The sequence below is a fragment of the Thamnophis sirtalis genome, unplaced genomic scaffold (assembly GCF_051295495.1).
Source record: "Thamnophis sirtalis isolate CommonGarterSnake01/CBP01778 unplaced genomic scaffold, rThaSir2_p1.2 scaffold_5, whole genome shotgun sequence".
NCBI lineage: Eukaryota > Metazoa > Chordata > Lepidosauria > Squamata > Natricidae > Thamnophis > Thamnophis sirtalis.
In genome coordinates this window covers 69905073-69932293 of record NW_028261385.1, presented here as the reverse complement: position 1 = coordinate 69932293, position 27221 = coordinate 69905073, and the positions used below count along the sequence as shown (strand labels likewise).

At 40.2% G+C, this 27221-nt stretch overlaps 2 protein-coding genes across 3 annotated transcripts in view; one reads left to right on the top strand and one right to left on the bottom strand.

Moving 5' to 3' along the window:
* Positions 1 to 1582: 1582 nt before the first annotated feature.
* On the top strand, positions 1583 to 13856 carry LOC106551360 (cytochrome P450 1A1). 2 transcript variants are annotated; one of them, XM_014069460.2, is made up of 7 exons: positions 1583 to 1709; positions 3475 to 4303; positions 5530 to 5653; positions 9476 to 9565; positions 9926 to 10046; positions 10883 to 10969; positions 12724 to 13856. In XM_014069460.2, the coding sequence occupies exons 2-7, from the start codon at positions 3488 to 3490 to the stop codon at positions 13004 to 13006; spliced, it is 1521 nt and encodes a 506-aa protein (XP_013924935.2). In that variant the 5' UTR covers positions 1583 to 1709; positions 3475 to 3487; the 3' UTR covers positions 13007 to 13856. The 2 variants fall into 2 exon arrangements, with proteins under 2 accessions (XP_013924935.2, XP_013924936.2); XM_014069461.2 differs by lacking the exon at positions 1583 to 1709 and adding an exon at positions 1925 to 2254.
* Positions 13857 to 25276: 11420 nt separating this feature from the next.
* Positions 25277 to 27221, bottom strand: part of LOC148045417 (uncharacterized) — a 69128-nt gene continuing 67183 nt past the window's right edge. The window contains exons 8-9 of the mRNA XM_087715987.1: positions 25866 to 25988; positions 25277 to 25384 (exon numbers count right to left, since the gene is read on the bottom strand). Coding sequence (XP_087572113.1) covers positions 25277 to 25384; positions 25866 to 25988 — 231 coding nt within the window. The remainder of the gene's footprint in view (positions 25385 to 25865; positions 25989 to 27221) is intronic.

The window sequence follows — 27221 nt, the reverse complement described above, 5'->3', positions numbered from 1 at the left end:
GGATTTGGTGGTTTCTTCTTCTTCTTCCTCCTCCTCCTCCTCCTCCTCCTCCTCCTCCTCCTCCTCCTCCTCCTCCTCCTCCTCCTCTTCTTCTTCTCCCTTCTTCCTTCTTCCTTCATCTTCTTCGTCTCCTCCTCCTCCTCCTCTTCCTCCTAGTTATAGCATAGTTATGACCAGGTGTAGTGCCCTTTAACATTTTTCTTACTAAATCCTTGCTACTCTGCTTCCCACTTCACAGTTGGGCTAGCAAGTCTTTCAAGGGGAAAGATGCTTTGATGATTTTTTTCAGTTCCTTCTGCGTAAGGATTTTTTTTTTCTTTTACAGCCAGCCCGACAAATTAATGTAGTGTGAAGTAAAAGATGTGAATATAACGTGTCTGAGCACAAGTAATTTATTTTAATTTCCTTTAATGTGGAATGAGCAAAAGGGATTTTTTGTTACAGAAGGGTTACAGCTAGTTGGAGGGAGACTGAGGTTTTTTTGATCCTGGTTCTCAATGGCTGAAGAGCAGAAGCCTTTGAAACAGATCTGGAAATTACAGGAGAGCAGAAAAACCTTTAACCTGCAAGGAATTACCTGAAAATAACCTGAAAAAAGGCATGGGGAAGCAAAAGACTCAGTTTTGTATTTCCCATCTGTATTTGTTGCTGGGAAGGATGGGAGCTGTGTTCCAAGACACAGCGTTTGCCCAGTGAAGGGAAAACTCTTTTAAACTCTGTCTATAGAGATTCTCAATCATCCAATCCAATCCAATCCAATAGGAGAGTTGGAAGGGACCTTGGAGGTCTTCTAGTCCAACCCCCTGCCTAGGCAGGAAACCCTATACCATTTCAGACAGATGGCTATCCAACATCTTCTTAAAGACTTCCAATGTTGGGGCATTCATAATTCCGGAGGCAAGTTGTTCCACTGATTAATTGTTCTAACTGTCAGGAGCACTTTCTCCTCAGCTCTAAGTTGCTTCTCTCCTTGATTAGTTTCCACCCATTGCTTCTTGTTCTATCCAGGTCATGGTTGTCCCAAAGGTGCTCTTCAAATGCAACTGGACTTTCTTTGTTTTAAACTTAAACTCTGTTCTTTGTTTCTTTGTTTTAAACTTAAACTCTGTTTAAACTTAAACTTAAAGTTTAAACTAAACTTAATTCAGGAATTCACTTAGGGGCACCAACTGGGCTATCATACAGTTATTTTTTTTTCTTGCGGAAGGACATCCTAGGATAGCATAATATTATTTTTTTTATCATCTATTCACATGAAACAGAAAATAGAAGGAAAAAAAAATCTTTCCTCATTTCAGGCTGTTTCTTGACTTTCCAGTCTAACCTACCTCCAGACCGCGTGAAGCTTACCAGAAGTCCTAACCATCATCCACGGAGAGAAACATCCCTCTTCACATGCTCAAGAATACAATCGCCTACCCTGGCAACCAATCCCAGCCTCATCTCTTCGACTGTTACACAAGGATGGACATTGCCCCGAGTCGGGCTCGGTCCAACCAGCAATCACACTAACGGGGAGAGGGGACAAGGAGACATTTGGCAGAGAGCTGAGAGCCACGCCGGTGGGTCGTGCTGCGCCGCCGCCTGCAAAGTCCCCCGCGGGAAGCGTTGCGCAAGGACTCTGAGCCCTAGCCCGGCGCAAAAGAAACGGGGCGATCGCGCAACCTCGAGAGAGGCAGTTTTCACAACCACGCCGCGTCTTGAGACACGTGAGTTTGGGGTTGGAGTCCTCGGGCAGAGCGGCCTCGGGTCTCCTCGGTGCCCGCGTGGGGTTTTCCTGGCTGGGCGCTTCTGCTCGGTGTCCCGACAGGCTTTTGACTCCGGGTTGAACCGCATGTCGGTAGGAAAGGCAATTAAAAAAGGGGACGGAGAAGGATTTCTTTCGATAAATCCGATCAAAAAGCCTTTGGAACAATAAAGGAAGATTTCTTTCACGCCTCCAGCTTTGTAGGTTGCCCAGATGATGGCAGGCGCGTCAGTCTCCCTTCTCCCAAGCTTTAAACGTTCAGTTTTTGGCAGATGAGAAAGTTGGACTTCATTTGATTCATCTTTCATCAGGAAGATGAAAAAGGACTAGGTCGAATTTTCTTTTTTACTTCCTGAGAAAGAGCGAGCTAAGAACTGTGAAGGGCTGGAACTGGAAAAAGTCTTCTGTATGAGGACAAGCTACAGGCATTCGAGGTCCTAGCGCTGTTTAATGTTAAAATCGTATTTTAGAAAATATATTGAACTTAGAATTGGAAGTTGAATCATGGTAACTGGATTTCTTTTCTGTTGGGTTTGAAACCAAACTTATCCAAGTAGCTTCTTTAGTTCTTAGAGAGATGTTGTGCCTGTATATAATAGTAATAAAAGAACCAAAGTTTGGTTTTGCAATAATTAAAAAAACCAATGAAAGAAAAGAAAGCAAAACTCGTCTCCTGTTATCATGTGTAATGTCAGTTAGGTTGGCACCAGCGATATTTGTAATGGCAATAGCCCGAGTCATGCTTAAAAATGCACCCTTTTCTCTTTTGAATTTAATCTTGCCAATGTTGGGTAGTGCAAAGCTAATGCAAAGTCATTTGAAAATAGTGTATTTGTTTTACTTTTTGTCCTCTTCAAAATTTAATACAAGAACAGTTTATGAAAATGACCATCTTTATTTCCATTCTCTCACATGAACACGAGAGGAAAACATTTTGGTGGATGTAAATTCTACGAAGTTCTATCCTTCAGCTCTTTTTAGAAAGGAGATTTCCTGCTGCTTGTAAATGACATGGAAATTTAAAAGATTGTTTATGTTGTGAAGTCTTTTGCAAGCAGGATGTTGTTCAGAATTCTTCTGTCTGAAAATCACTCCTAATCCTCCCCCAGTTTCCCAGGAAAAAAGCCAAAAATGTCTTTCAAGAATTTTGTATCAGAGGAAATGAATGATGCCAATAAACAGTTCTAGGTTTAGAGGCACAAACACGTAAAAATGTGAACTTTGGATCAGCTCAAAGTATGCCATTTGTGCAAGCAGTTAGTTTTTGTAATGCCTTATATGTATATCTTTATAGTCTTCAAGGCACCTTAAAAATGCAGATTAAATTGAAATCCAATTGCAAGTTGTGTTTTAGTTGCAATAAAAAAACTTGGTATTTTCCTCCAAATAGTTGCTTTATGTTCTGTTTTTGCTTTAGCCGGGCACCTTCTTAGATTAATTCTTTTTGATGTTAATGCCCTTCTACCCTGTTTGCCCCATTCCCGGTTGAAATTTTCTTTTGCAAGGAGTTGACCTTGCTTGCCCTCTAATGTCAAATGTTGAGTTGCCACATTGGGCTAAGTGTCTTTTGTTGATTTTAGATTTAATGCAAGTTATAAACCCATCCACTGTGGTTTTCAACCTTGCTTGTGGCTCTACATGATACATCAATCAAAATATCATAACTTGTGCAAAACATGGCAGAATTAAGCAATGGTTTGTTCAATTCCTGGCCTTTTCCTTTGCAGGTCCTTTCTGAAAATGAGTTTTGCAATTGAGGAAGTTTCCTTTTCAAGGATCATGATTGCTTTATGTACTGTGGTGTCACTATTCATTTATGTACGAATGTTAACAAAGAACAAACAACCATCCCCACCAGGACCTTGGTCACTTCCTATTTTGGGGAATCTTCTCCAGCTTGGAGATCATCCTTACGTTTTCTTTGATCAGATGAGGAAGAAATATGGAGATGTGTTTCAGATACAGCTTGGAAGGGTTCCTGTTGTGGTTGTTAATGGCCTGGATGCTGCCAGACAGGTCCTACTGAGGGATGGAGAAAGTTTTGCAGGCCGACCCGATATGCACACTTTTTCTTTTTTTGCCAATGGCGAGAGCTTATCATTTTCGGTGAAGTTTGGAGAGAGTTGGAAGCTTCAGAAAAAGGTTGCTGCCAAGGCATTGAGGTCCCTGGCCAAATCTGAAGCCAAGTCCTCCACTTGCTCTTGTCTTCTAGAAGAGCATGTTTGCACTGAGGCATCCGAACTGGTGAAAACATTTTTAGAACTCTCCAAGAAAGGGAGCTTTGATCCCGTTGCGGTGACAACCTGCACTGTGGCTAATGTGGTCTGTGCCCTCTGTTTTGGTAAGAGGTACAGCCACAGGGATGAAGAATTTCTGAGTGTGATCCAAATGAATCATGATCTTATAAAAGCCTCAAGTGCCTTCAATCCCGCTGACTTCATCCCATGCCTTCGTTATTTTCCACTCCCTGCTGCGAAGGTTGCCCGCGCATTTTATGGAAAGTTCAACAACTTTGTGGCACAACATGTGGAAGACCATTATGCCACATATGATAAGGTAAGCATTTAACAGTGGGAATTGAAAATGTTTCTGTACTGCTTGTTGTTAAAATATTCAATTTAATAACTTGAACAGTAAAGTGTATAATAGGCCAGAAGACATAGTTGTAGTTGTTGGAGAGTGCGGGCTCCTACATGAGACAATCTACATTATGATTGGTTGCTGGGTGAGAAGGGGAGTTTCCCTTTCCCCCCGCCTTTTTTCTTCTGTGTGCTCTGTATGCTGTTCTGAGATTTACCTGATGATTTACCTCATGATGTTCCTGATTATTTTGTTTGCTGTGAACATAGATGTTAAATATATTTATTTATATAAAACTACAAGTTTGTTTCAGTGTCTCTGACTTCATTTGGAGGCCTGCTGTGTGATTCCTTGACACTTATATTTCCACCCTATGCTTAGAGGTTCTACAGATAGTCCTCACATAACAACAATAATTGGGACTGGCAACTGTATTGCTAAGCGATGCTGTCATAAAGTACAATGTCATGTGACTGCAGCAACTTATGGTGGCAATTGTGGCAGTTCTGGCTTCCATTAAACATGTCATCTGATTGCCATTTGTGATCTCCAGTTGGCTTCACTTTTGACTTTGCTTGCCAGAAGCCATCAGTGAAGGTTGCAAGTGATTATCAGATGATCACAGGATGCTCTGATCATTGTAATTGCCAGCTGATTGTCCAATGCCCAAATAGCAATCATGTGACTACGAGGACACAGTGATGGCTGCAACTATAAGGACCAATCCAGTGATGGGTGGTCAATTTTTTTACTACCGGTTTGGGCGTGCTCCTGTGCGATGCTTTTGTGCATGTGCAGAAGCGTCCAGGCAGGTGGGCGGAGCCTCCTGCCGCTGCTACTACTGGTTTACCTGATCCAGGCCGAACAGGAAGCAATACACCTCGGGGCCAATCATAAATGTCCCTATTGTCCATTAGAATGATCACCGAATGAGTTATCAGTAAACAAGGACTACCTCTACATTCTTAGCTTGCTTTTGCTTAGCCGGCAACCCTTCATGACTCTTGATTAATTTATTTTTCTATTATATTGGTGCCCCCCCCCCAACTTCTCTTAGTATATTTTAAAGGCCTACACTTGGCTTAAAGGAAAAATAAGGTAAATTCTCTCAATGTAGAATTAAACAAATTACAGTTTACAGAGTGTATAGTGTAAGAACTTTAGATGAAAATAGCATCCTATATTTTGTTTGCTTCCTTTAGAATGTTCTCAGAGACATCACTGATGCCTTAATTAATGTTAGCAATGAAAGAAAAGCCGATGAGAAAATTGTAACCTTATCAAATGAAAAAATAATAATTACTGTCAATGACATCTTTGGAGCTGGTAAGTATTATTCCCCCACCCCCCACAATACTGTAAGTTAAGATGTCTTAGTGTGATCATATTTTCGACAGATAAGATGTGAAAGAATTATAAGGACACACACACAAATACCCACTCACCCCACACCCAATTCTGGGTCCTGGTTTTAGCAAGCAACAGAGCAACAATTTCAGAGTGATGAAATTCAAACGAAGCATGACTGACACCAGTCTGTCTCTGTAAAAACCTTTAGTCTGATTTGTATGTCTAAACCTTATATGAAGTTATAATAAATGGATGTAATACAGATAGTCCTCAACTTACAACATGTCAGCACCGCTCCATTACATAATTAGGAAAGAAGACTAAGAGACTCCATGGATTGGAAATCAAAAGTACTTTTACTAATTATAAATGGTAAGCGAGCAGTAGCAAAGCAAAGTCTGCTTAATTAGGCGCGAAAGCAATTGATATATAGAATAGCCCATTCCCCCCCCCCTTAGGATCATAGCTCCAGTCCAATCATAAGTCCTTCAAGTGTCAGGTGTGAGATAACTTCAAAAAGACAGGCCGAAGATGGAATGTCTAGGCCGTTGATGCAGGCGGGAAACACACACGCATGCGCAATCCCAACGTCTGGTACATCCTAGAACATTCCTCCAGCACATCAATTAACCCCTCCCAAATACCAGCCCCCCCCTTCCCGTTTCATGGCAGCTGAAGCAACAGCAAGGCAGAAGCTGACACAACAGTTCATTTAGTGAACGTTCAAAGTTACAACAGCACTAAAAAAGTGTCTTATGACCATTTTTCACAACTACGACCCTTGTAGGATCCCCGTGGCCATATGATCAAAATTTGACAACTTGTTCATATTTATGATGGTCGTGGTGAATAGCTTTTGTGACTTTCTGACAAGCAAAGTCAATGGGCAATCCAGATTCACTTAACAGCCATGTTACTAACTTAACAACTGAAGTAAGTCACTTAACAATTGTGGCCAGAAAGGTCTTAAAATGTCTCACTTAACAAGATAAATTTTGGGCTCAATTATTATATGTCAAGGATTACTTGTTCTGTGATTGCAACTGAACATAGCCTAACTTACTTCATCATTTAGCATGTATGTTACAGCATGGTGATAAGAGCTTGAGGATGGTGAAACATGTTATTTCTGCCCTTCTATTGCATTTGTTGACAGCTGACCAGAGTGACTTGCTCCTTGTTGGGCAGTGATGACTCTGTGGACCATCTTTTGAGCCACTGTGAAGAATATTCTAAGCATCTGATTCAAATTTGCCTAAACTTAAACTCATACTGGGTTGGTCCAGTCAAGGTGTCTGACACATAGCCATGCTTGGATATCTGGGAAGAACTTGACCCTGTAATTCCTGAGAAAGTAGACATGACCTTGGTACTGTGTATCTGGCCACCTTAGAAGAACCTGGTCCCAATTTGTGAAGGCTGCTGGGAAGTTATATGTGTTTGGGTCAGTAGCATTTCAGGTGGTTTTTCCATTGGCCTTTAAAGAGATGGTGATATGCTCCCTCCTCAAAAGACCATTGATGAACCTTAATATCCTGGACAAACAACCTTTTTGGAAGGTTGCTGAAAATGTCATTGGATTGTGGTTTATAGATGTTCTTGGAGGAAGTTGATTATCTGGATTCTTTTCCATTAGGTTTCAATTGGGACCCAGAATACAGACAGCACTTGATGTGCTATCATCCTTGTTCTTCTTGATGTCACACTAGCTTTTAAAACCATCAACCATGGTATCATTCTGGCCAGGTTGCAGGGAGAGGGAATGGAGGGCACAGTTTTATGGTGTTCTCCATTTTCCATGGTTGATTCCAATTAACATTTGTTGGAGGAAGGCCAGAGGCTCCTGGTTTTCAAGGGGTCTAAGAATTTGACACCCTGTAGGCTGCCACCTTATGCTTGTTTGTGCTTTGCTGCTATGCAGTGACAGACTGCCATGAACTATGGGGAGGGGGAATGAAGTGGGGGGAGTCTTGGGGAAAATGAAAGTAAGTGCTGCATCTCTTCAAGATGTGGCCTCAAGGTCACCCAGCTAGAAGAAGGAGGGAGCCACATACCAAACCCAAGTTTTGACTGAGCATTATGAAAACAACTTGCCTGAACCGATTGGTTACAATGGGGTGGACAATGAGAGAGTTAAGGGAAGGAAAAAGTAGAATTTAGGGATTTTGGTACACGGGTCTCAGTTCTTGGTTTGCAATACTGCAATATACCTAACCTCTAATAAACTATACCTTTCTCAACAAATGGATCCAAGGATCATTTCTGTTTAGAGGTTTAAAGTGTGGTAGGCCTAATACAGATCAACCATCAGTTTGGGGTCAGGAATCATTAATCTGCAAATGACTCTTGGTTATATCTCAAATCTGGGGCAATTAAGGAGTGCAGTCGAGGCCTTCTCCAACTCTGGAGGTTGTAAGAGTCTAGTTAGGGACCTGTAGATGTAAGTATTCTTACAAGAGGAATGCAAGAGTTGTTATGTACTGGTGCTGATCATTACCTGTAAAGCCGTAGCATATGAACTAAGTGTCTGAAGACCACTCTGATCCCACTAATGTCTCCCTGCAATGTTTATTCCAATTGTATGGACTAGAAACAGGCCCATTCAATTAAGCCACGTAACCTAGTGGATCGCAGATGATAGTCCTTGTCTCTCGGGAGAGACAGGGGGGCCTTCCCTTTGAAACGATTTTCCCTGCAAAGATCCCATGGCTCCCACCTTGTTCATCTTTAAATGCTCTTTTAAAAAAGGCCTTTGTTTCAGGCCTTGTTATGGGTGGGATGCTTGAAGTTGTGAGCAATGTAGGTTTCGCTGCTTGAATGACAAATATTTTTATTTCTGTGCTTGTTTTCTACAATCTTATTTAAATTTTGCAGCCCCAGCCAAGGTCAGGGGCAAGACCTGGGAATTCAAGAATGAATGAATGAATGAATGAATAATACTATTCATTTATTTGCATGATTTCTAGGCAATTTTTATTAATAGCAATAGCAATAGCAGCAATAGCAGTTAGACTTATATACCGCTTCATAGGACTTTCAGCCCTCTCTAAGCGGTTTACAGAGTCAGCATATTGCCCTCAACAACAATCCGGGTCCTCATTTTACCCATCTTGGAAGGATGGAAGGCTGAGTCAACCCTGAGCCGGTGAGATTTGAACAGCCGAACTGAAGAACTGCAGTCAGCTGAAGTAGCCTGCAGTGCTGCATTTAACCACTGCACCACCTTGGCTCTTAATTAATACATACTTAATACATACTTAATTAATACATACTACACTGTCCCGTTTTGAAATATTGACTGTTAGCTAAATTGCAAAAGTGAATAATAGATTTTTGATTTGGAAAAATCATACGGAATCTGCCCTCCAGGTTTTTAGATATTTATTTAATTACTTTATTTATTTATTTGGGCTGCGGTGACCCAGTGGTTAGAGTGCACTCCTGCAGGCTACTTCTGCTGATCACCAGCTGCCAGCAGTTTGGCAGATCGAATCTCACCAGGCTCAAATTGGCTCCACCTTCCATCCTTCTGAGGTTGGTAAAATGAGGACCCAAATTGTTGGGAGCAATATGCTGACTCTGTAAACCACTTAGAGACGGTTGGGAAAGCGCTATGAAGCGGTATATAAGTCTAAGTGCTATTGCTATTTGTATCCATATTATTATTTTTACAACTCAAGACAGTGAATATATCCAATACAATTAATGTACATTTCAGTTATAAGCTTCGGTGCCCAGGTTTCAGGTGCAAAGTTCTAATGTTGCTGCAATTCTAATGTTGCTTCATTTCTTTTTCAGGTTTCGGTACACTCTCATCATGTTTGCAATGGATTTTTCTGTACTTGATAAACAACCCAGAAATTCAGATGAAAATTCAAGAAGAAATTGGTAACACTTTTGTGTTCTTTAAAATAAATAGAAAATACCATGCTGTGAAACTGTAGTTTACTAAGCTTCCACTAAATGAATTGCAACCCTAATAGAGCAAGTTTTTGGAGCAACTTCAGTTTGCAAAATGATGCAGATAATCGTTCCATTTGGGTAATGACCTCACCTTGCAAATGACAAAATTTGCAACATGAAACTTGTATCAATCACTACAATTACATGCTCAGACATAATGAGAATAATGGCCACCCCCTTTGCTGAACTGATATATCAAACTGAGTTCCCTTGTAATATAAAGATTGAAGGTTGCAGTTATGAAACAGTTTGTGTTAAATGTCATGTTTTATATATTCTTTGAAGATGAAAAGATTGGGCTAAGGCCTCCAAAGTTTGAAGACCGAAAAAACTTGCATTATACAGAAGCTTTCATCAATGAAGTCTTCAGGCACAGCTCTTTTATTCCATTCACTATACCTCACTGGTGAGAAGGAGAATTGAGGAATGGGTTTGTTTATATTGTAGGCAGCTTCTTGCTAGTATTGTAATTTGACTGTCTACCAATGCTGGGATTAATTTTTTTTAACTATTGGTTCTGTGGACGTGGCATGGGTTGGTGGTCGTGGCAGGGGAAGGATACTGCAAAATCCCCATTTCCACCCCACTCCAGGGCAAGGATACTGCAAAATTTCCATTTCCACCCCACCCCACTAACCTACTTTCCTGCTCCTATGCAGGTCAACAGAAGAAGACCCAGCGATCAGCTGGGACTCGGGAGGCAGCAAATAGATGGGGGAGCCAGTCAGAGGTGGTATTTGCCGGGTTGCCGAACTACTCAAAATTTCCACTACTGGTTCACCAGACTGGTCAGAACTGGCTGAATACCATCTCTGCTGACTATGTGGCATTGACACAGAAATCCCCTATAATGTGAGATTTTATATTGTCAAAGAAAGGGAAAGAGATGCTGGATAAAAGTATTTTCTATTATTGCATTTTTACAGAATGCAATAACCATGGCAAGGAGAGAAAGGATGCTACCATTTTTATTTCAATGAATGCTTTACAAAATGAAATATTAATTGCATTTATATGCTATCCATGTCACTGTTACAGAGACTGGGTGGCTTAGCAAGATGATAAAAAAACCAAGAAAGGGTTAGGACCTTACCTCCAGTAGGAAAATACATGTCTTCCTACATTTATGCAAGATTATTTTATTCAGATGTTTGAAAACACTGTGGAATAATGTTAAATGATTGTGCTAATCAAGGATCACTTTGTTGGACTAAATGCTGTTTTGTTTTCAATATTTTCTAGTACTACCAAAGACACTGTTCTCAATGGGTATTTTATTCCACAAAATACCTGCATCTTCATTAATATGTATCAAGTTAATCATGATGCGTAAGTATTAGAAGATGATGATGATGATGATGATGATGATAATAATAATAATAATAATAATAATAATAATAATAATAATAATAATAATAGGTTGATACCTAGGAAGCTGGAAGCAAACTCTATCAACCATTAGCACTAGTCACTGGTATTTGTAATGCATTTTTGAATGTTCAGTTGAGTTTCATGTTTAATGAATAAAGTATATAATAATAATAATAGCAATAATGATATTAGCCTTTTTACTGTGCTTCTTCCCCCCTTTATATTACTATTGTAGCTTACAAATGTATTGAGAGCTGGTTTGGTCTTGTGGTTAAGGTACTAGAAATCAGGAGACTATAAGTTCTAAACTTGCTTTAGTCATGAAAACTGGCTAGGTGACTTTGGCCCAGACACTCTCAGCCCACAATATTAGACTTAGACACCCAATTCCTGTAACAAGCAAAGGGATAAAACACTTGGTTGATTTGGAAAAAAGAATGGATCCTATAGTTGCAGGAAACAACTATAACTTTAAACAATTCTGGGGACTTAATGACCCACTTTTAGCTACTGCCTGAGCTTCATGTGTGGACAGTCTGATATTAGTAGTTATAAGATGCCCCAAGGGTAGTACATCTGGCACCCCCAGATATTTGTATTCAATTCCAGATATTGACACTAGCCATTTGGTCAGTAAATTGCAATGCATATTTTTTTCACAGCTTCTTCACATAAATTAAATTCACCCCACCTTAAAGAATAAAGGTAAAGGTTCCTTTTGCACATATGTGCTAGTTGTTCCCAACTCTAGGGGGCAGTGCTAATCTCCATTCCAAAGCTGAAGAGCCAGCGCTGTCTGAAGATGTCTCTGTGGTCATGTGACCAGCATAACTAAACACCTAAGGTGCACGGAACACTGTTACCTTCCCACCAAAGGTGGTTCCTATTTTTCTACTTGCATGTTTAACATGGTTTCAAACTCTGTTACTCAGCACTAGGGATTCGAACCGCCGAACTGCCAACATTTCTGATCGACAAGCTTAGCCTCTTAGCCACTGAGCCACTGCGTCCCAGACCTTAAAGCATACCAAACGTATTTTCTCAGATTATTCTGTAACCCATTGGAGTACAGATACATTCATCTTTTGAAGCTACTTTAGGCAATTCTAAACATTTATTTTTCTGAAGAATTCAATGTCTCTTTTCTACATGAGGAAGAAATTGTAGGGAGGAAAACTCTTGACAACTCTGCAAATGGAAAGCCCTGTTTAAAGGCTTTTAGATGACCCTTGAAGTTGTGGCTAGACCACTCTCATTCAGTTCTGTGATGGATGATTTTTAGAGATCATTTAGACCACCCTTCTCCCAATCTTCATATGTTAGGCATTAAGTTAGGAAGCATGGATTTTGATATTGTTTCCTTGGTAGTAATGCTGTTTAGTTCTTCTCCAAGCAAGACCTTTCATATTCACTACAGATGAATACACAGGATGACGTTATGTAAATACCACAATTATGCAGCTGCAATGCAAATTCATAAATCACAGTATTGATTATGAAATAGTCTTGCACATTTTATCATTTCCCTCCTGATAGACAGCAATGAAGGTGTTGTTTTTCTTTTTCTCTGATAACGGTCAAGTTGTATAGATGGCTGGTGGATTTAATTTTTGAAATGAATTGAAATATGCTGGTGGCTAGATGAACTTTTTCCATTTTTATCATATTTTAGTTTTCCTCTTTTTATTTCTACACTTATTTATTTCTTCCAGAAATCTGTGGATAGACCCTGACACATTTAAACCACAGAGATTTTTGAATGAAAATGGTGAACTCAACAAGAGCTTGATTGAAAAAATTCTGATCTTTGGAATGGGGCTCCGAAAATGTTTGGGAGAAGAAGTAGCCCGCAATGAGATCTTTGTTATCCTCACTACTATCTTACAGCAGCTGAGACTGGAGAAACTACATGAAGGTCAGCTAGATATAACACCAGTATATGGACTGTCAATGACACCCAAGCCCTATAAAATTTGTGTGTCACAGCGTGCTTGACTTGAAGAAGAATATGGGGAAGAAGCAGCTGTCTTTCATCACCAAATAATTGTCTGAAATAATGTAATGCAAAGCTGCTATTTCCAAGTTCTATTTTTTCCAAATATGTTGGATGCCAACTTCCATCTCTCTAATAGAAATAAGTGCCCAGCATGTCTGAAGGAAATCAACTTCGAAAAGGCTTATGGTTTTATAGAATATTTGTATGACACATGGGGTTACTTAAGAGTAATTTCTTTTATTCTTCACCTATAGACAGAATCTTGCCAGGCTAAAGCAAGAGTATAACTATGGATTTTCTCTGGAAATAGTTAGGGTGTAGATTTTTAATCTACTTTTCAAGCTCCACTACCTCTCTGCCCTCTGGAAATCCAGATTACGTTCTGGCTGAGTAATGGACTGGATGAGGACCAGCATACTGAGACAAGATGAAGATATTAATTGTGGGCGGTGGATTTGAGTGATTACCCATTTGTCCTGGAGAAGTCTATACTTGCTTGAAATGAACAAGTTCGTAATTTTGGGCTGCTCCTAGATGCATCAGTTTCATTAGAAGTCCAGGTAGTCTTGATCACCTTTGGCTGGTTTACCAACTGTGACTTCACATGTACAAAGATAGCCTTTACACTCTTCAGTAACTTCTGAGGATATGTGTTGGATGTGTTGAAAATGAATCAGTCTTGGAAAATGGTCTAAGAACTTCGGATAGTTCAAAATAGAGTGATTGGACTGCACAGTGTGACTGATTGATAAAAATATATTATACTAGTTCCATGATGATGAACAGGTGGCACGCAGCGCCCTCTCTGTGGGCATGCAAGCCGTCTTCCCAGTTCAGCTCTGCTGCACATGTGCACCCACCAGCTGATCATCAGGTCTCTGCCGTGCATGTATGGGGGTGGGCCATGTGGGGGGCACATGCGTAGGGGTGGGGTGTGTGCTGGTGGGCAACTCGTGCATATGCGAGGGTTGGGGTGCATGCGGGGAGAGCGCCCATGCATGGGAGTGAGAGGCATACATGGGGGCCGTGCATTGCATTTTGCGGGTTTGGGTGCACACACGCACGCTTTGGGCACTCGGTCCAGAAAAGGTTAGCCATCACTGTACTAGTTCTTTATCATCTACACTCACTGCCGGTCCATTTCTGACTCATCTTAAAGTTATGGCCTTGATCTTTAAAGCTCTTCACAGTTTAGGACTAGATTTGCAAAGAAGTACCTTTCCAGACCTTGAGTTTATCTAATGAATCTGTCTTCCAGACCCCCTTCCCAAGAGAAGCGAAGTGATCTTTGAAAGAGGAAGAGGGTTTTTCTGTAGGGTTGCTCCATTAATGCAACTCTTCCCCAGAGAGCTTGACTCGCTCCCACATTAGCAACATTCAGCACTTGACAAAGACTTGTTAAGTGGTTTTTACTTATAATTTAGTTCACATGGTTTTAATTTTCAAATGACTGCCTGCAGCTTCCTATCTTTTTAGTTTGCATTTTTATTTGATTGGATTGTACGCCTTTTTATGGAAATAATATTGTAGCGTAGTTTATTGTAAATTGCCCAGAAAGCTTCAGCTAGTGGGGTAGTTGAAAAAGTTTAATAAATAAATAAAGATACATGCCATGGTAAGCTGTTTCCATTGATGAACAATCATAACCCATTTTTTAAAAAAATGTCCATTCTGTATTGGATGCACTTAACTTTGAAATAAAATATTTTCAAACATGTTTCTCTGTTCTTCTGAGTCAATCCATTTAGCACTGCAAGATGCTCTGTGCTACCTGTGTACACACAACTATTTGTACTGTTTGTTGGACCCTTTTAGAGCCATAGGTGTGAGTGTATTGTTAGATTGCTGAAGTCAGAGGCTGTCACAGGATCTGATGCTTTCAATATTGGCACAATCTTTCTGCAATGTTTCTGCTTGCAGCCACGTGAAACACTTGCCTGGTTTTGGAACCAGGAGCCTGAGGCTTCTGTTCATTACAGAGCATATGAAATATGTGGATAACTGAGCAAGCAAATGACAGAAATACGAGTTGGTTGCCAAGCATCTGAATTGTGATCCTGTGGTCCTAGGGATATCGCAATGGTCGTGTGGAAAATTTTCATAAGTCACTTTTTTCAGGGCCATTGTAACTTTGCATGGTCATTAAATGGACTATTGTAAGTCGAGGACTACCTGTATCAAGCAATTTGTGGGCTAACTGGAATAAGTGAACCTTTTGCATGTTTTGTAATGGCCTATCTCCCTTGCAAATCAAAATAAACTCCAGTGTAACTCTTGCAAGGCAAGGCATGCTATGACATAATATAGATTTAAGAAAACGTCTCACTAAAACAATTAAGTGAAGAGGATTTCCATGGAGCAGATCTGCAGAATAGTCCTATGTACCTTGACTTGAAAATTTGTCAAATCCAATGAACTTTATTTCCCAGTCAGTGTGTCAGGGGTGGGATTCTACTGGTTTGGACCAGTTTGGGTGAACTGGTAGCTCCGACTATCAGCTGGGAGCAAACCAGTTCATTCCAACTTTGAAGTGGGCCCATCCGCCCACTCCTGCGCTATACTCACCTGTTCTGGCCCCCCTCCGGTAATGAACACAGACACAGGATTAGCTATTTGCCACTCTTTATTCATGGCAATTATAATCCTGTTAGCTGAAAGCCCAGACACGACTCACTGGCAAGATGTTGGCAGAAACCCAGACTCCAACAGACATGGAAACACAAGGCAGACCAGACAAGGATTTCTCCAGATTACTACGAACTGTTGTGTCCTGCAAAAGGACTCCTCCCAAAGTATCTTCTTATATACTCTCTTGGGAGGGGCCAAGCCACAACCACCTGGGCTTGATTATCTCTTATGAGTCTGTCTCCGTAACTGCTGCCTCTGTTTCTCTGTCCTCCGTTGCCTGGTGTCAGGGACAAACTCCCTCCATGAGGCTCCATGCCTTAGGTGACTCCTGGTGGCCAATCAGCCTCTCTGGTCTCTGCTCTGAGTCTGAACCCTGCCCAGGGTCCTCCACATCTTCCATAGCAGAATCATAGGGATCCTCGCTATCAGAGTCCAACGGCAGATCCAACGGCTCCTGCTGGACCACAACACTCACCTATATTTCCTTTTCTGAAGTCCAGCTGATTGGCGTGGCAGAGTGGGTTGCCACACCTCAGCTGTTTTCCTTGCCAGCAGTAATATGGAAGGTGAGTTTTCTGTAATTTGCGCACATGTGGCAGCATGCATCAGGCACGTCAGGCACATGTGCGAGCAAAACACATGTGTGAGCATAAAGCATGTGTGCATGGATGAAGCACACATTCAGTGAACTGGTTGTTAAACTGGTAGGATCCTTGCAGTGTGTCATACGTTTGCGGCTGAGATCTGTCAAGGAGATGAGCACTAAAAGACATAATCCTACAAAGTCTTAAGAACAAACAAAATGTAAACTTAAAAGCCAGATGTTTCTTTAGTTTGCTGGTCTTATGCTGAAGCAGAGGAGAACCTGGCCAAATTGCCAATTTCACTCCTGCTCAGTTCCATCCGGCTATTGAGAAGCCCTTACTTAAATATTACCTTAAAGTGTCAGCAGGAATGAAATTGGCCATTTTATCAGGTTTCCCTTTGCTTCAGCTTAAAGTAACATTTGCTGAAAAAAACCACCCCATCTGAAGCTCAGGAGCTGATAGGAAAGTTGACAAACAAAGGATCTCCCCAATGGGAAAATAAAGCTGCAATGGCTTAAAAGTAGCTGGAACTTTGCTCTGGATATTCATTAACCAGTGGTGGGTTGCAGGCGGTACACACTGGTAAGGGGATACTGGAGCCTGCCCAGAGCACCGGATACCATTCCGGTACAGTGCTCTGAAGGGCCCAACCTGTCTTTTAAGGCTTCCGCGCATACGCACGTGCATGGCACGTACAGCGCCTGTGCGATGCTCTGCTGAGCAGCTGGAGCATCACGGAGGCTCGTGGAAGTGGTAAGACGCATGCACAAGCTGCACACGTCCATGTGGACGCCGCTGGGTCCATTCCAACTGTACCAGTTGGAACAGGATCCGGAACCCACCACTGTCATTAACTCAGTTTCCAGTGCTGTTGCAGAACTGGGATCACAGGTCCAAGGATTCCCAAACTAACACAGCTGAAGTGTCCACATAGCCATGGATTGATGAATTGCTTTCAAGTTTCTGATTTTTCCTCATGCCATTTTCAAATCAGATTTTTTTCCCATCGTAGCTTTGCATGAAAATACATTCTTGGCATATTTTCCTAATGCAAATTTTAAGTATATTTAGACAGATGGGTTAGTATTTTTTCTTAATTTATGCATTGAGCATACTATTTGTTCAAAGCTTTGCATTTTGGAGTGGTCATTTTCTTGAATATACACCTTTAGAATTTTGAAGCGGCGCTGCCAAATCAAGCACTGTGTATATAAAAGTAAAGTTCTGTTCCAGCTTACAGATTGCTCTGAGCAGTATGAAATAAGTAAAATATAAAGCAAACAAACTGAAGTAGGTACACATACAAACATTTTCCAGAGCAAAAGCCAATTTGAAGATGAGGAAAGATTCACGGTTGTTAGCAACCCAGATTGAATTCAGATCAAATAAAAAAAACAACCAATGACAGTTGTTGGAGAAGGGACGAATGAGTCAAACCAATTTAACCATAAAGTGGTTGATAATGATTGCTCCTGGGAATATATGAGATTTATGCCAGATACATAGAACTGTAGAGACACGGGAAGACTAAATTCCAATGGAAGCATGTAAAGTCAGTGACATTAAAGAAAAACCTTCAGATACAATTTTACAGATACCCCTCAAATTATTATTAATATCTACTTCCATCCGTTGTATGCATAAATTGCACTGGTATAATACAGTTACAAAAGAAAAGAATAAAATGTGTGGATACAAACAATATTCACTGCCCCCATCAGCATCCAAGTTGTGCAGAGGGAAGCGGTGCAGATCACCAACAAAAAATGAAGACTAAAGGGAAAACTATTGTAGAAAAACATCACTTTATTTGATGATATCCCTTTATAATTTAAGCATGCATCTTCTCTTATGGGTTTTCTATGGGTTTAGCATGTTATTCTATTCTTATAGGCGTCTACAGATTTATCTGCAGCAACTTCCTTTTCAATATGTATCTTATTCAATGGGCTTCTTATGATAGTTGTGTCATAAACCCTGCAAATTTTCAGAAACTGATTTTCAACTGTTCCCCCCCCCCCCCCCCAAGTCCTCTTTTTTTTTTACAGGCAGCCTTGAATTATCCATAACAACATGAATTACCAGGGCTTAACTGTCTCCCGGCTGAGAAGTGCAGAGAAACTAAGGTCCTCTTTGCCTTAGCTTGAGTTCTAGCCAACTTTAGTCACTCTTCAATATTCCAGAGTTGACTGCTTGGGTTGGTGTTTGGCATTTTCTAGACACTTTAACCATAGACTGGTAGCTTTTGACTTGAAACACTGCAGGGATTTTAGTGTCTTTTAGGACAGTTGCGCTGTAACTGAAGCTCCTTGTCTCCCTTGTTGTTTCCAGCTGTTACAAGAGCCGAGGTGGCGCAGTGGTTAGGGTGCAGTACTGCAGGCCACTTCAGCTGACTGTTATCTGCAGTTCAGCGGTTCTATTCTCACCGGCTCAAGGTTGACTCAGCCTTCCATCCTTCCGAGGTGGGTGAAATGAGGACCCAGACTGTGGGGGCGATATGCTGACTCTGTAAACCGCTTAGAGAGGGCTGAAAGCCCTATGAAGCGGTATATAAGTCTAACTGCTATTGCTATTGCTATTGTTTCTTAAGCCACCATCATAAATTCCACTCTGGATTCTAGTGGTTGATAAAGGGTTGGGCTCATGCTCAGTCTAGATCTTGGCCACCACAAGATTTGGTTGGGTTTCCCCCCCATGTTTCTTGCCCTTCCAATCCATGCAGAGAAGGTCAGCATCACTGGTTGAGTTCTTCATGGATCAATGTACCATGCCTGACTTTTCCTTTTAGGCCTTGTTCCATTCTCAGTAGTTCTCATGACTTTATGTTGTTTTCCCATGTGTTTGCACACATGGAGGCCTTCAGCTCTCCCCTTCCCTTATGCTTTCCTTGGCACTACAAAAACCTTTCATGTTTCCATCATTGCTCTGATAATTATTGTAAAGCCAGAGGCATCGGCTTGTTCTTTCACTCCTACATTCCTCTTTATCCCATGGGAACTTTGTAGCAAGGAACAACTAGCTTCATAGAAATGAAGCAGCAATGCTCTTATTTTTCAAAACTTTAAAAAGTGTGTATGTGTATCAGGGGTGGGTTCCTGCCAGTTCTAACCTCTTATATAGAAGAGGTTCCACAAATCTACAGTGCTGTTTAGAACCGGTTCCAGCTTCCTCCCCCCGACCCGTCCGCACATCATCAAGATGAAGAGCGAGAGGAGGAATTCTGGGAGTTGAAGTCCACAAGTCTTAAGTGCTGTCAAGTTTGAACATCCCTGGTTTTTTTTTCTAAAGGTCTTGTAACTTGACAGCTTTAAGACTTGCGTGCTTCAAATGCCAGAGTTTCTGAGCCAACATTTTGGTTGCTAGGCAAGAGCGTTGTTAAGGGAGTTTCACCACATTTTACAAATTGGCTATGCCTACCCAGACACATGACTGCCAAGCCACCCCCACTCAGCCACATGGCTGGCAAGCCACTCCCACCCAGTCACATGGCTGGAAGGCCACTCCCACCCGGTTACATGGCCGACAAGCCACTCCCACAAAGCAGGCCACACCTACAGAAGAGGTTCTAAAAATTTTGGAAACCCACCACTGATGTGTGTGTGAGAGAGAGTGAACACTGTAGGCAAGGAATAGGAAAGCAAAGGGACATTGGCAAAAAATGAAGGGTGTTCAGTAGGAGATGTTTTCAGTGGGTTATGAGCTTCCAAGCGTGAGAATTGACTATTGATTTAATGGGCTATTGCTAGCTCAATTTCAAAATTATCAAAAATGAAGTGAATTGAAGTGAAGTAAAGTGAAAAGTATGTTATTATTATTTGATTGACTGAATGTTTTAAGTAATTGATGTAGAGATATATATATTCATGTTAAATTAAATGTAAAATAAAATAAGGACATTCATTAATTTTCCTTGTTATTTAATTGATCATTGGGCATTCTAAAGTTTATTATATTTGTTCATGTCAAGGCAAGCCAATCATTCAACTGACTACATGCTATCTACAGTTGCTATGAGTTGGAAGGCCCATAAATTTTATTTAAAACAAGCAAGGAAATAGATAAATACATTCATATAAATTATGAAGCTGGCAAGAAATCAGACTTGAACACAGTATAAAATGTTTTATAATTCAAAATGTATTTTGGAGAATTTTCACAAGCAACTGTTATAGAAGCCCTCTTTTTTAATTTACTGTTAATGTGATAGCTTGAATACAGATTTTATTATTTATTTACTTATTAATCAAATTTATATAGCTGCCCATCTCATGAGGTAGAGGCATGTATCTTGGTTAATTTGTTCACAGCTGGAAATCCAGAGCTGATTTCAACCATGAAAAAATAAAAGAATAGAAATGATTAAATAATATACTTAGAAACAAATAATCGGATGTTTGCCACCAAATGTTTATCACAAAATGGTACAAAACACAATTCAGAATCCAAAAAAATTAACTTTCATTGTTATGAATCCTTCAGGAGTTACAGCAAAGGTTAATCCATCCACACACTTCTTCCTCGTGTTTATCATGATAGCGTAAGCTCATCCTCAAAAAGTCTTGTAGATGCTTTTTCCATTTCCCTTGTTTCTTTTTACTATGCACAGGAAGCTTGATTTTGGAGAAGGAGCTTCTCTTTGAAGTTGATGCAATCATCTCTTTTCCTTTACTACTTCTAATTTTATTTTGCAGGGCTAAGAAAGGGATATATATTAAAAAGAATCTATTCCAAACAAATAGCAAAATATTGCATGGTTGTCTGTATGTGTATGTATGTATGTATGTATGTATGTATGTATGTATGTATGTATGTATGTGTCTGTCTGTCTGTGTCCAAGTTCAATTAAAATTGTTCTGTGCATGCATAGAACTTAAAAACAAGATGGCAATGCCGACAGCACCAACCAGGTAACCGGTTCGGGGGGGGGGGCAGGCCTGGGTCGCTGCCGGTTCCAGCGACCCAGGCCGCCATTCCACTACCAGTTTGGCCAAACTGGGCCAAATTCATAGTAACCCACCTCTGCCTGGCATGTATGCCTACATGGGGTGTGGGCCTAAGATTACCTGGTTATAGTCTAGCTAGTGACAATTAATTACAAATATCTAGCAAAACTGAACCCTACTTTATTCACCAGATAGGATCAGATTGTTATGGTACTTTTGTATATTTCAATCTTTTATATTGAAGTACATACTAATGGAGGCATCCGCAGCAAATTACTATGACATCATAAAAAGGACACTGATGTGTTGAGATCATCATGTAAGGTGCAGTAAAGCGCTTGCGTCCTCAGAAGGGAAGAAAATATGCCAATCAAGGCAATGCATGATGACATCTTCATGCCTGTTTTGTCATTTCCACCTCTGGGACCAGCCTCCCCACAGATGCCCATCTATACTGTCCTTTTTCCACTCATTGTACCATTTCTGTTTCTGTAATTTGAAGGTTGCACCAATGTTCAGTTTGTAGAAGATCCTTGAGCTCTGTCTCTCGTTTCTGCAAGGATGATCTGATCTGTTCCATATTGGTTTTAACTTCCAACAGAAATTTCTTTTCTGGTAAATCATCTTGTGCGTCTTCGATATCCACCTGAGTGATGCCAAGAAGTTTTGATATATTGCCTCAAAAATGGTAAGACAACTATGCCCAGATTAGCAAAATGTAAAATGCGTTAGCCTATAGGTCTATTTAAAGAACAACAATGCATGCTTTAAAGTATTTGATTAAAAATGTTACAAAAAAGCAAGGTTTAAAAGTTAAGCTAGTAATGCCCTAGTGGTGCTCTTACATGAAATTAAGGTCTTTCTATCTTAAATTTGAATTTGGTTGCTTTTCTAAAATTATACAAACCTAGTACAAAATTTTACAGAAATTGTGGATTTAAAATGTTTTCCTGAAACAAAATCTCATATGATGCCAGCTCAAAGCACCCTTGATTTGTTACAGATTGGGAAAAGGTCCAGATGTTGGCATCTACTGAAAGATGAAGATGAATCTTACCACAAAGCAACCGTGTCCATTCTGTGTTATGGTGTCAGGTTTAATTTCTCTTGCATTCGTTTCTGCTTCTATATTTTCAGTTACCTGAAAGAAATTAAACTTTATCCAATTCATCTTAATTCATTTATTTTTGGCTACTAAAAGTATTTTCATTGCTATAATAACAGCTGTTGGACATGATGGGATTTTGAAACCAATAAATCACTCAACAAAGTATTACTAGTGCTTAACTCTAAGTCAGCTTAGTCATGAAAATTATTAGTCGAGCAAAGCAAGAAAAGGAATCTCACAAAATTTTCAATCCAATTTCCAAAGACAAATTAAATCACTTAAAAATATAAAGTTAAAAACAAACCTCATAACAATCCAAAATAAAATGGTGTTCCAGACAGTCTAACTCAAAAAGTTTAATACTATTTCAATTGAAGTAGAAAGAACTACTAGAAAATATTATACTTTTTTTCTTCCAGTTGAACTATTCTTTGTCATTCCTTATAAGCAACTTAACATGCCTGTTTATTCTTCATCTGAAGTGCAATATTTTTTTAGCAATAGCAGTAGACTTATATACCGCTTCATAGGCCTTTCAGGCCTCTCTAAGCGGTTTACAGAGAGTCAGCATATTGCCCCCAACAATCTGGGTCCTCATTTTACCCACCTCGGAAGGATGGAAGGCTGAGTCAACCCTGAGCCGGTGAGATTTGAACCGCTGACCTGCTGATCTAGCAGTAGCCTGCAGTGCTGCATTTAACCACTGCGCCACCTTGGCTCCTAATATTATTATTATTATTATTATTATTATTATTATATTATTATTATTATTATTATATATTATTATTATATTATTCATCTAATATTGATGCATTTTGCTGACCACAATGTAATTAAAATTACATTGCAATTTTATCTGGATATTTACCATTTTTTCCACATTTTCAAGGTCCAGTCTACTTCTACGAAGTTCCTTGATAGCTGAACAGCACAAGAAAATGTATTAAAAACTGTTCATTAGAGAAATATCATTATTGGCATTCATCAATGGATTTTTGTGTGTAAAAAAGAAAATGATTTTGTGACATATGGTTTTGATGATTAAGAAGAATAGGTTATAGAAAGAAGACAGAGGTTTGATTAGAATTATTTGTATAATTGCTGAGATATCAAAACATATATAAATAAAATAAATAAAAAACAGAAAACACAAATACATATATACACAGAAACAGCTTTTAGTTGCTGCAAGAAGATTGCACTGGAACATCTGCAGGAAATACTATTAGCAAATAAGCAAGAACGGTGGGACCATAAAATAGAGAAAGTAATAGAAAATGAAGAAGTTAAAGTGCTCTGGGACTTTTGAATTCAAACAGACAGGCATCTAGTGCATAACATGCCAGACTTAATAATGTCTTATAAAAGACAAAAAAGTCTATGTAGTAGACGTGGCAATAGCTGAAGACAGCAGAATAGAAGAGAAAGAAATGCAGAAGATAATCAAGTACAAAGACCTGCAAATAGAAATATAATGACAAAAACAAGTAAAGGTGATCCCAATAGTCATAGGTGCATTGGGTGCAATCCCAAAACAATTGGAGCACCATTTGAACACCAATGGCATTGACACATTCACCATCAGTCAACTACAAAACACAACTTTACTCAGAACAGCTTCCATCCTGTGGTGGTACATCTAATGCAGTGATGGCTAACCTTTTTGGGCTCCCGTGCCAAAAGCGGGAGGAGTGCAGAGGGGGTCATACGTGGGTGTGCCACATCCATAATGCTATGTGTGATGATACCTCTCTGCTTTTGGCATGATTTATTCACTGTGCCCAGGCTTCAGAGGCTTTCTAGGAGCCTGGGGAGGGTGAAAACAGCCCACTGGCCCCCTGGAGGCTTCAGGAGCTTCCCTGAAGCCTCCGAAGGGCAAAAAAACAGACCTACAGGGAACCCGGAAGTTCGGGAATGGTGACTTCCAGCTTGTCTGTAGGCCTATTTTCGCCCACCGTAGCCTTCAGGGAAACCTCCTGAAGGCTCCGGAAGTCAAAAATTGGTCCTATGGAGAAACAGGAAGTCACTATTCCTGAACATCTGTGTTCCCTGTAGGTCACTTCCAGTTTGCTCATAGGACCAGTTTTTGCCCTTTGGAGGCTTCAAGGTAGCTTCCTGAAGGCTCCGGAGGGCGAAAAATGGCCCTATGGGCAAACCGGAAGTCCGTTCCTAAACTTCCAGTTTGCTGGTAGGGCTAGTAGGACAAAAGGGCAAAAAACAGCCTCAAAAGAAAGCAGAAGTCAGCTGCCCAGTGTGCACTTGCGCGCTGAGCTGACAGAGCAATGGCTTGTGTGCCTTAACAAATGGCTCCGTGTGCCACCTGTGGCACAGGTGGCATAGGTTCATCACCACGGATCTAACGGCATCAAACATCCAGATCTACCCAACTCTGGTCCTTGGGAAGGACTCGATTATGTGGCTAAAAATCCAAAGTCTGGTAGGTAGGATTATAATTCTTGGGAAGGTCAAAGTGGGAATCTTCAGCTCTATTTTTCTATAATATCAGGATTGAAAAGCTAATAGAGTAACACACTATGGTATAAAATGCTTTAATATTAGAGTACAAATGTTACATAAAGTATAACTGCTACAGTGTCTATAATACATGGAAAAAAAGGTTTTTGAGGCAAAACACTTACTTAAATTATGCTGGGTATACAAACAGTGTAACTTCTGCATAATGCTTTTTAGGAGCCAAGACTGCAAAAAATAACAGTGAAACCAGAAAAAATTGTCTTCCATTATTTCATAAACCAATAATAGAAGAGAAAGATCATGCATGCAGTAGCTTAACTGCTCAGATGCATTCTCGTCCTCTAGATGCAGTAAGTGCAATATAAACCCTAAAATAATTTATAAAAATAAATATTAAACAACACAGAAAACAAAAGTGATGCTAATGAGAAACCTATTAAAATAATCTACATAAACAGACAAGGAAGAAGAAAAATATAATTTTACTTTTTAAAAAAACTGGTTTGCTTCCAAGAATGTTTAACAATCCTAATTCTGGACTACCTTTTCTTTGTCTGCATTCACATCTTGCATTTGGATCTGGTCCATGAGCTCCTCCTTTTCTTGTCTCAGCTTCCTGTTTTCTTCTTCTAATCTCTGGATGTGTAATAAATGATACAATGGAAATGAGGGTCTGCTGGTTGATCTTGGAGTGTCGATAATGGTATTTCTGCTGTAATAAAAAGCTAAGAAGGAAGCATGTTTTCAAACATGAAAGATGATTCACTATTGCTTCATTTTGTATATTAGGAAAATGGAATCAGTCATCTCGCCTACAGTTATCAAGGAAACCATGACCACTGATGGTGGCATTGGATCTATGACTGTGGATTTGGAATGAGGTCAGCTCTTGTGTGCTACTCTGCCCCATCAAACCTGAACATATACAGTGGAAATCTAGACATTTTATTTCCTTAACAAGGAGACTTTTCAAGAAATAAAGAGCAAAAGTACAGGGATATAGCACAGCCAATCATTAAGAATGCAGAAGAAGACAAGAAGCAATTCATAAATCATGCATGTGATATGTATGTAGTTGCCTACCTTTCATTCAAGATGACTGCATTTTGCTTCTTACCTTTCTTGTGTCTTGCCAGCATAGCTTTTCTTTTCCTACCATTTCTTGATAAGCTTCCAGAGAAGATCTCAGGTGCTTAATTTTGTCACTGTATTGGGTTTTCACTGCCATTACAGCTTGCTCCTATCAACAGGTTATGGTGAGGAAAATAATCTTTAATGACAGCTATAGGGGGAGAAAATAATCCTCTGAATTTAAACATCTGGATTATGCTTCTTCTTTTTTGTAATATACATTTGATAACAACTTGACTTTCTATAGTAGTTTACTTGATTGGGGGTACACCAGGAAATCAGGGATTCAAAACTTTGGCCTTTACATAGTTGCCTATATTATCAAAAGATTTTGACAAGTATCCCAGGACCAAGAATGGGAAAACAATTTAAATAAATCAATAAATGGCCCAAGTCACATAAGATTGCTAGTCTCTTGGAGTGTTTGGTGCTTCCACCTGGAAAGATTTTGAAATTACAAAATATTTTACTTGGATGCCCACAAATGCTTGGATTGGTAGAGATAGTACCCCTGAAGAATTAACCCTATCTTAAAATGCATGGAGCTTTCAAAGAAAGTCTGAATGCTTTTCCCCCCACACTGTTTTTTGTCTGCTGTTATTCCAGCAGTCCCCAAACTTTCAGACTCTGGTAGCGGTGGGTGGTGGGAGTGGGGGGAGGGAGATGATTTTGTGCACACAATTTAATCTTGCGCAACCAATTGGAGCCTTGCAACCAATGCTTGCGTGGCCCAGTTCCCAATAGACTGCAGACCGATACTGGTTTGTGAACTGAGGTTGGAGACCCCTGTGTTATTCCTTTCCATTTTGGAAGGAAGGAAGAATAATCAGCAGAAAGAATAGTAGAGGCATTTGTAGACAGTTTTGTTGTGGGAATTATTATTATTATTTGTGAGAAAATGGAAAAATATCAGAAAATTCTTTTTTGGGGGAAAAAACAGAACTCAACTCTGATCAAAATTGAGTTACTATACTTGAAGAATATTTTTGGTCCCCAGGTACTTTTCGAGGTTTGTGGACTCCAATGCAGAAGGGGTAGATGCTTTCCCTCTTCATCAGGGGTCGATCCTACATCCCGATCCCCAGTGGCTGAAAATAACTTCATGGCGATTGAGCGGCAAGCCTTAACAGCTGATAACATCTCGCTCAACGCCATCGCTACCATCCAGGCATCGCGTAGGAGTTCCACGAACCGTTTTTATGATGCCACGTGGTGAGCGTTTGCTCTTTGGTGCTCTAGCCTCTTTATTGATCCATTAACAGCTTCCATTCCTCAGTTGTTAGACTTCTTACAGAAAGGGCTGGATCAGGGTCTCACCCCCAACACATTACGTCAGCAGATG

Coding starts and splice junctions, on each gene's coding strand:
- LOC106551360 (XM_014069460.2), top strand. CDS start 3,488: ATGAGTTTTGCAATTGAGGAAGTTTCCTTTTCAAGGATCATGATTGCT. Junction 4,304..5,529: donor ATTATGCCACATATGATAAG/GTAAGCATTTAA, acceptor TGCTTCCTTTAG/AATGTTCTCAGAGACATCAC. Junction 5,654..9,475: donor CAATGACATCTTTGGAGCTG/GTAAGTATTATT, acceptor TTTCTTTTTCAG/GTTTCGGTACACTCTCATCA.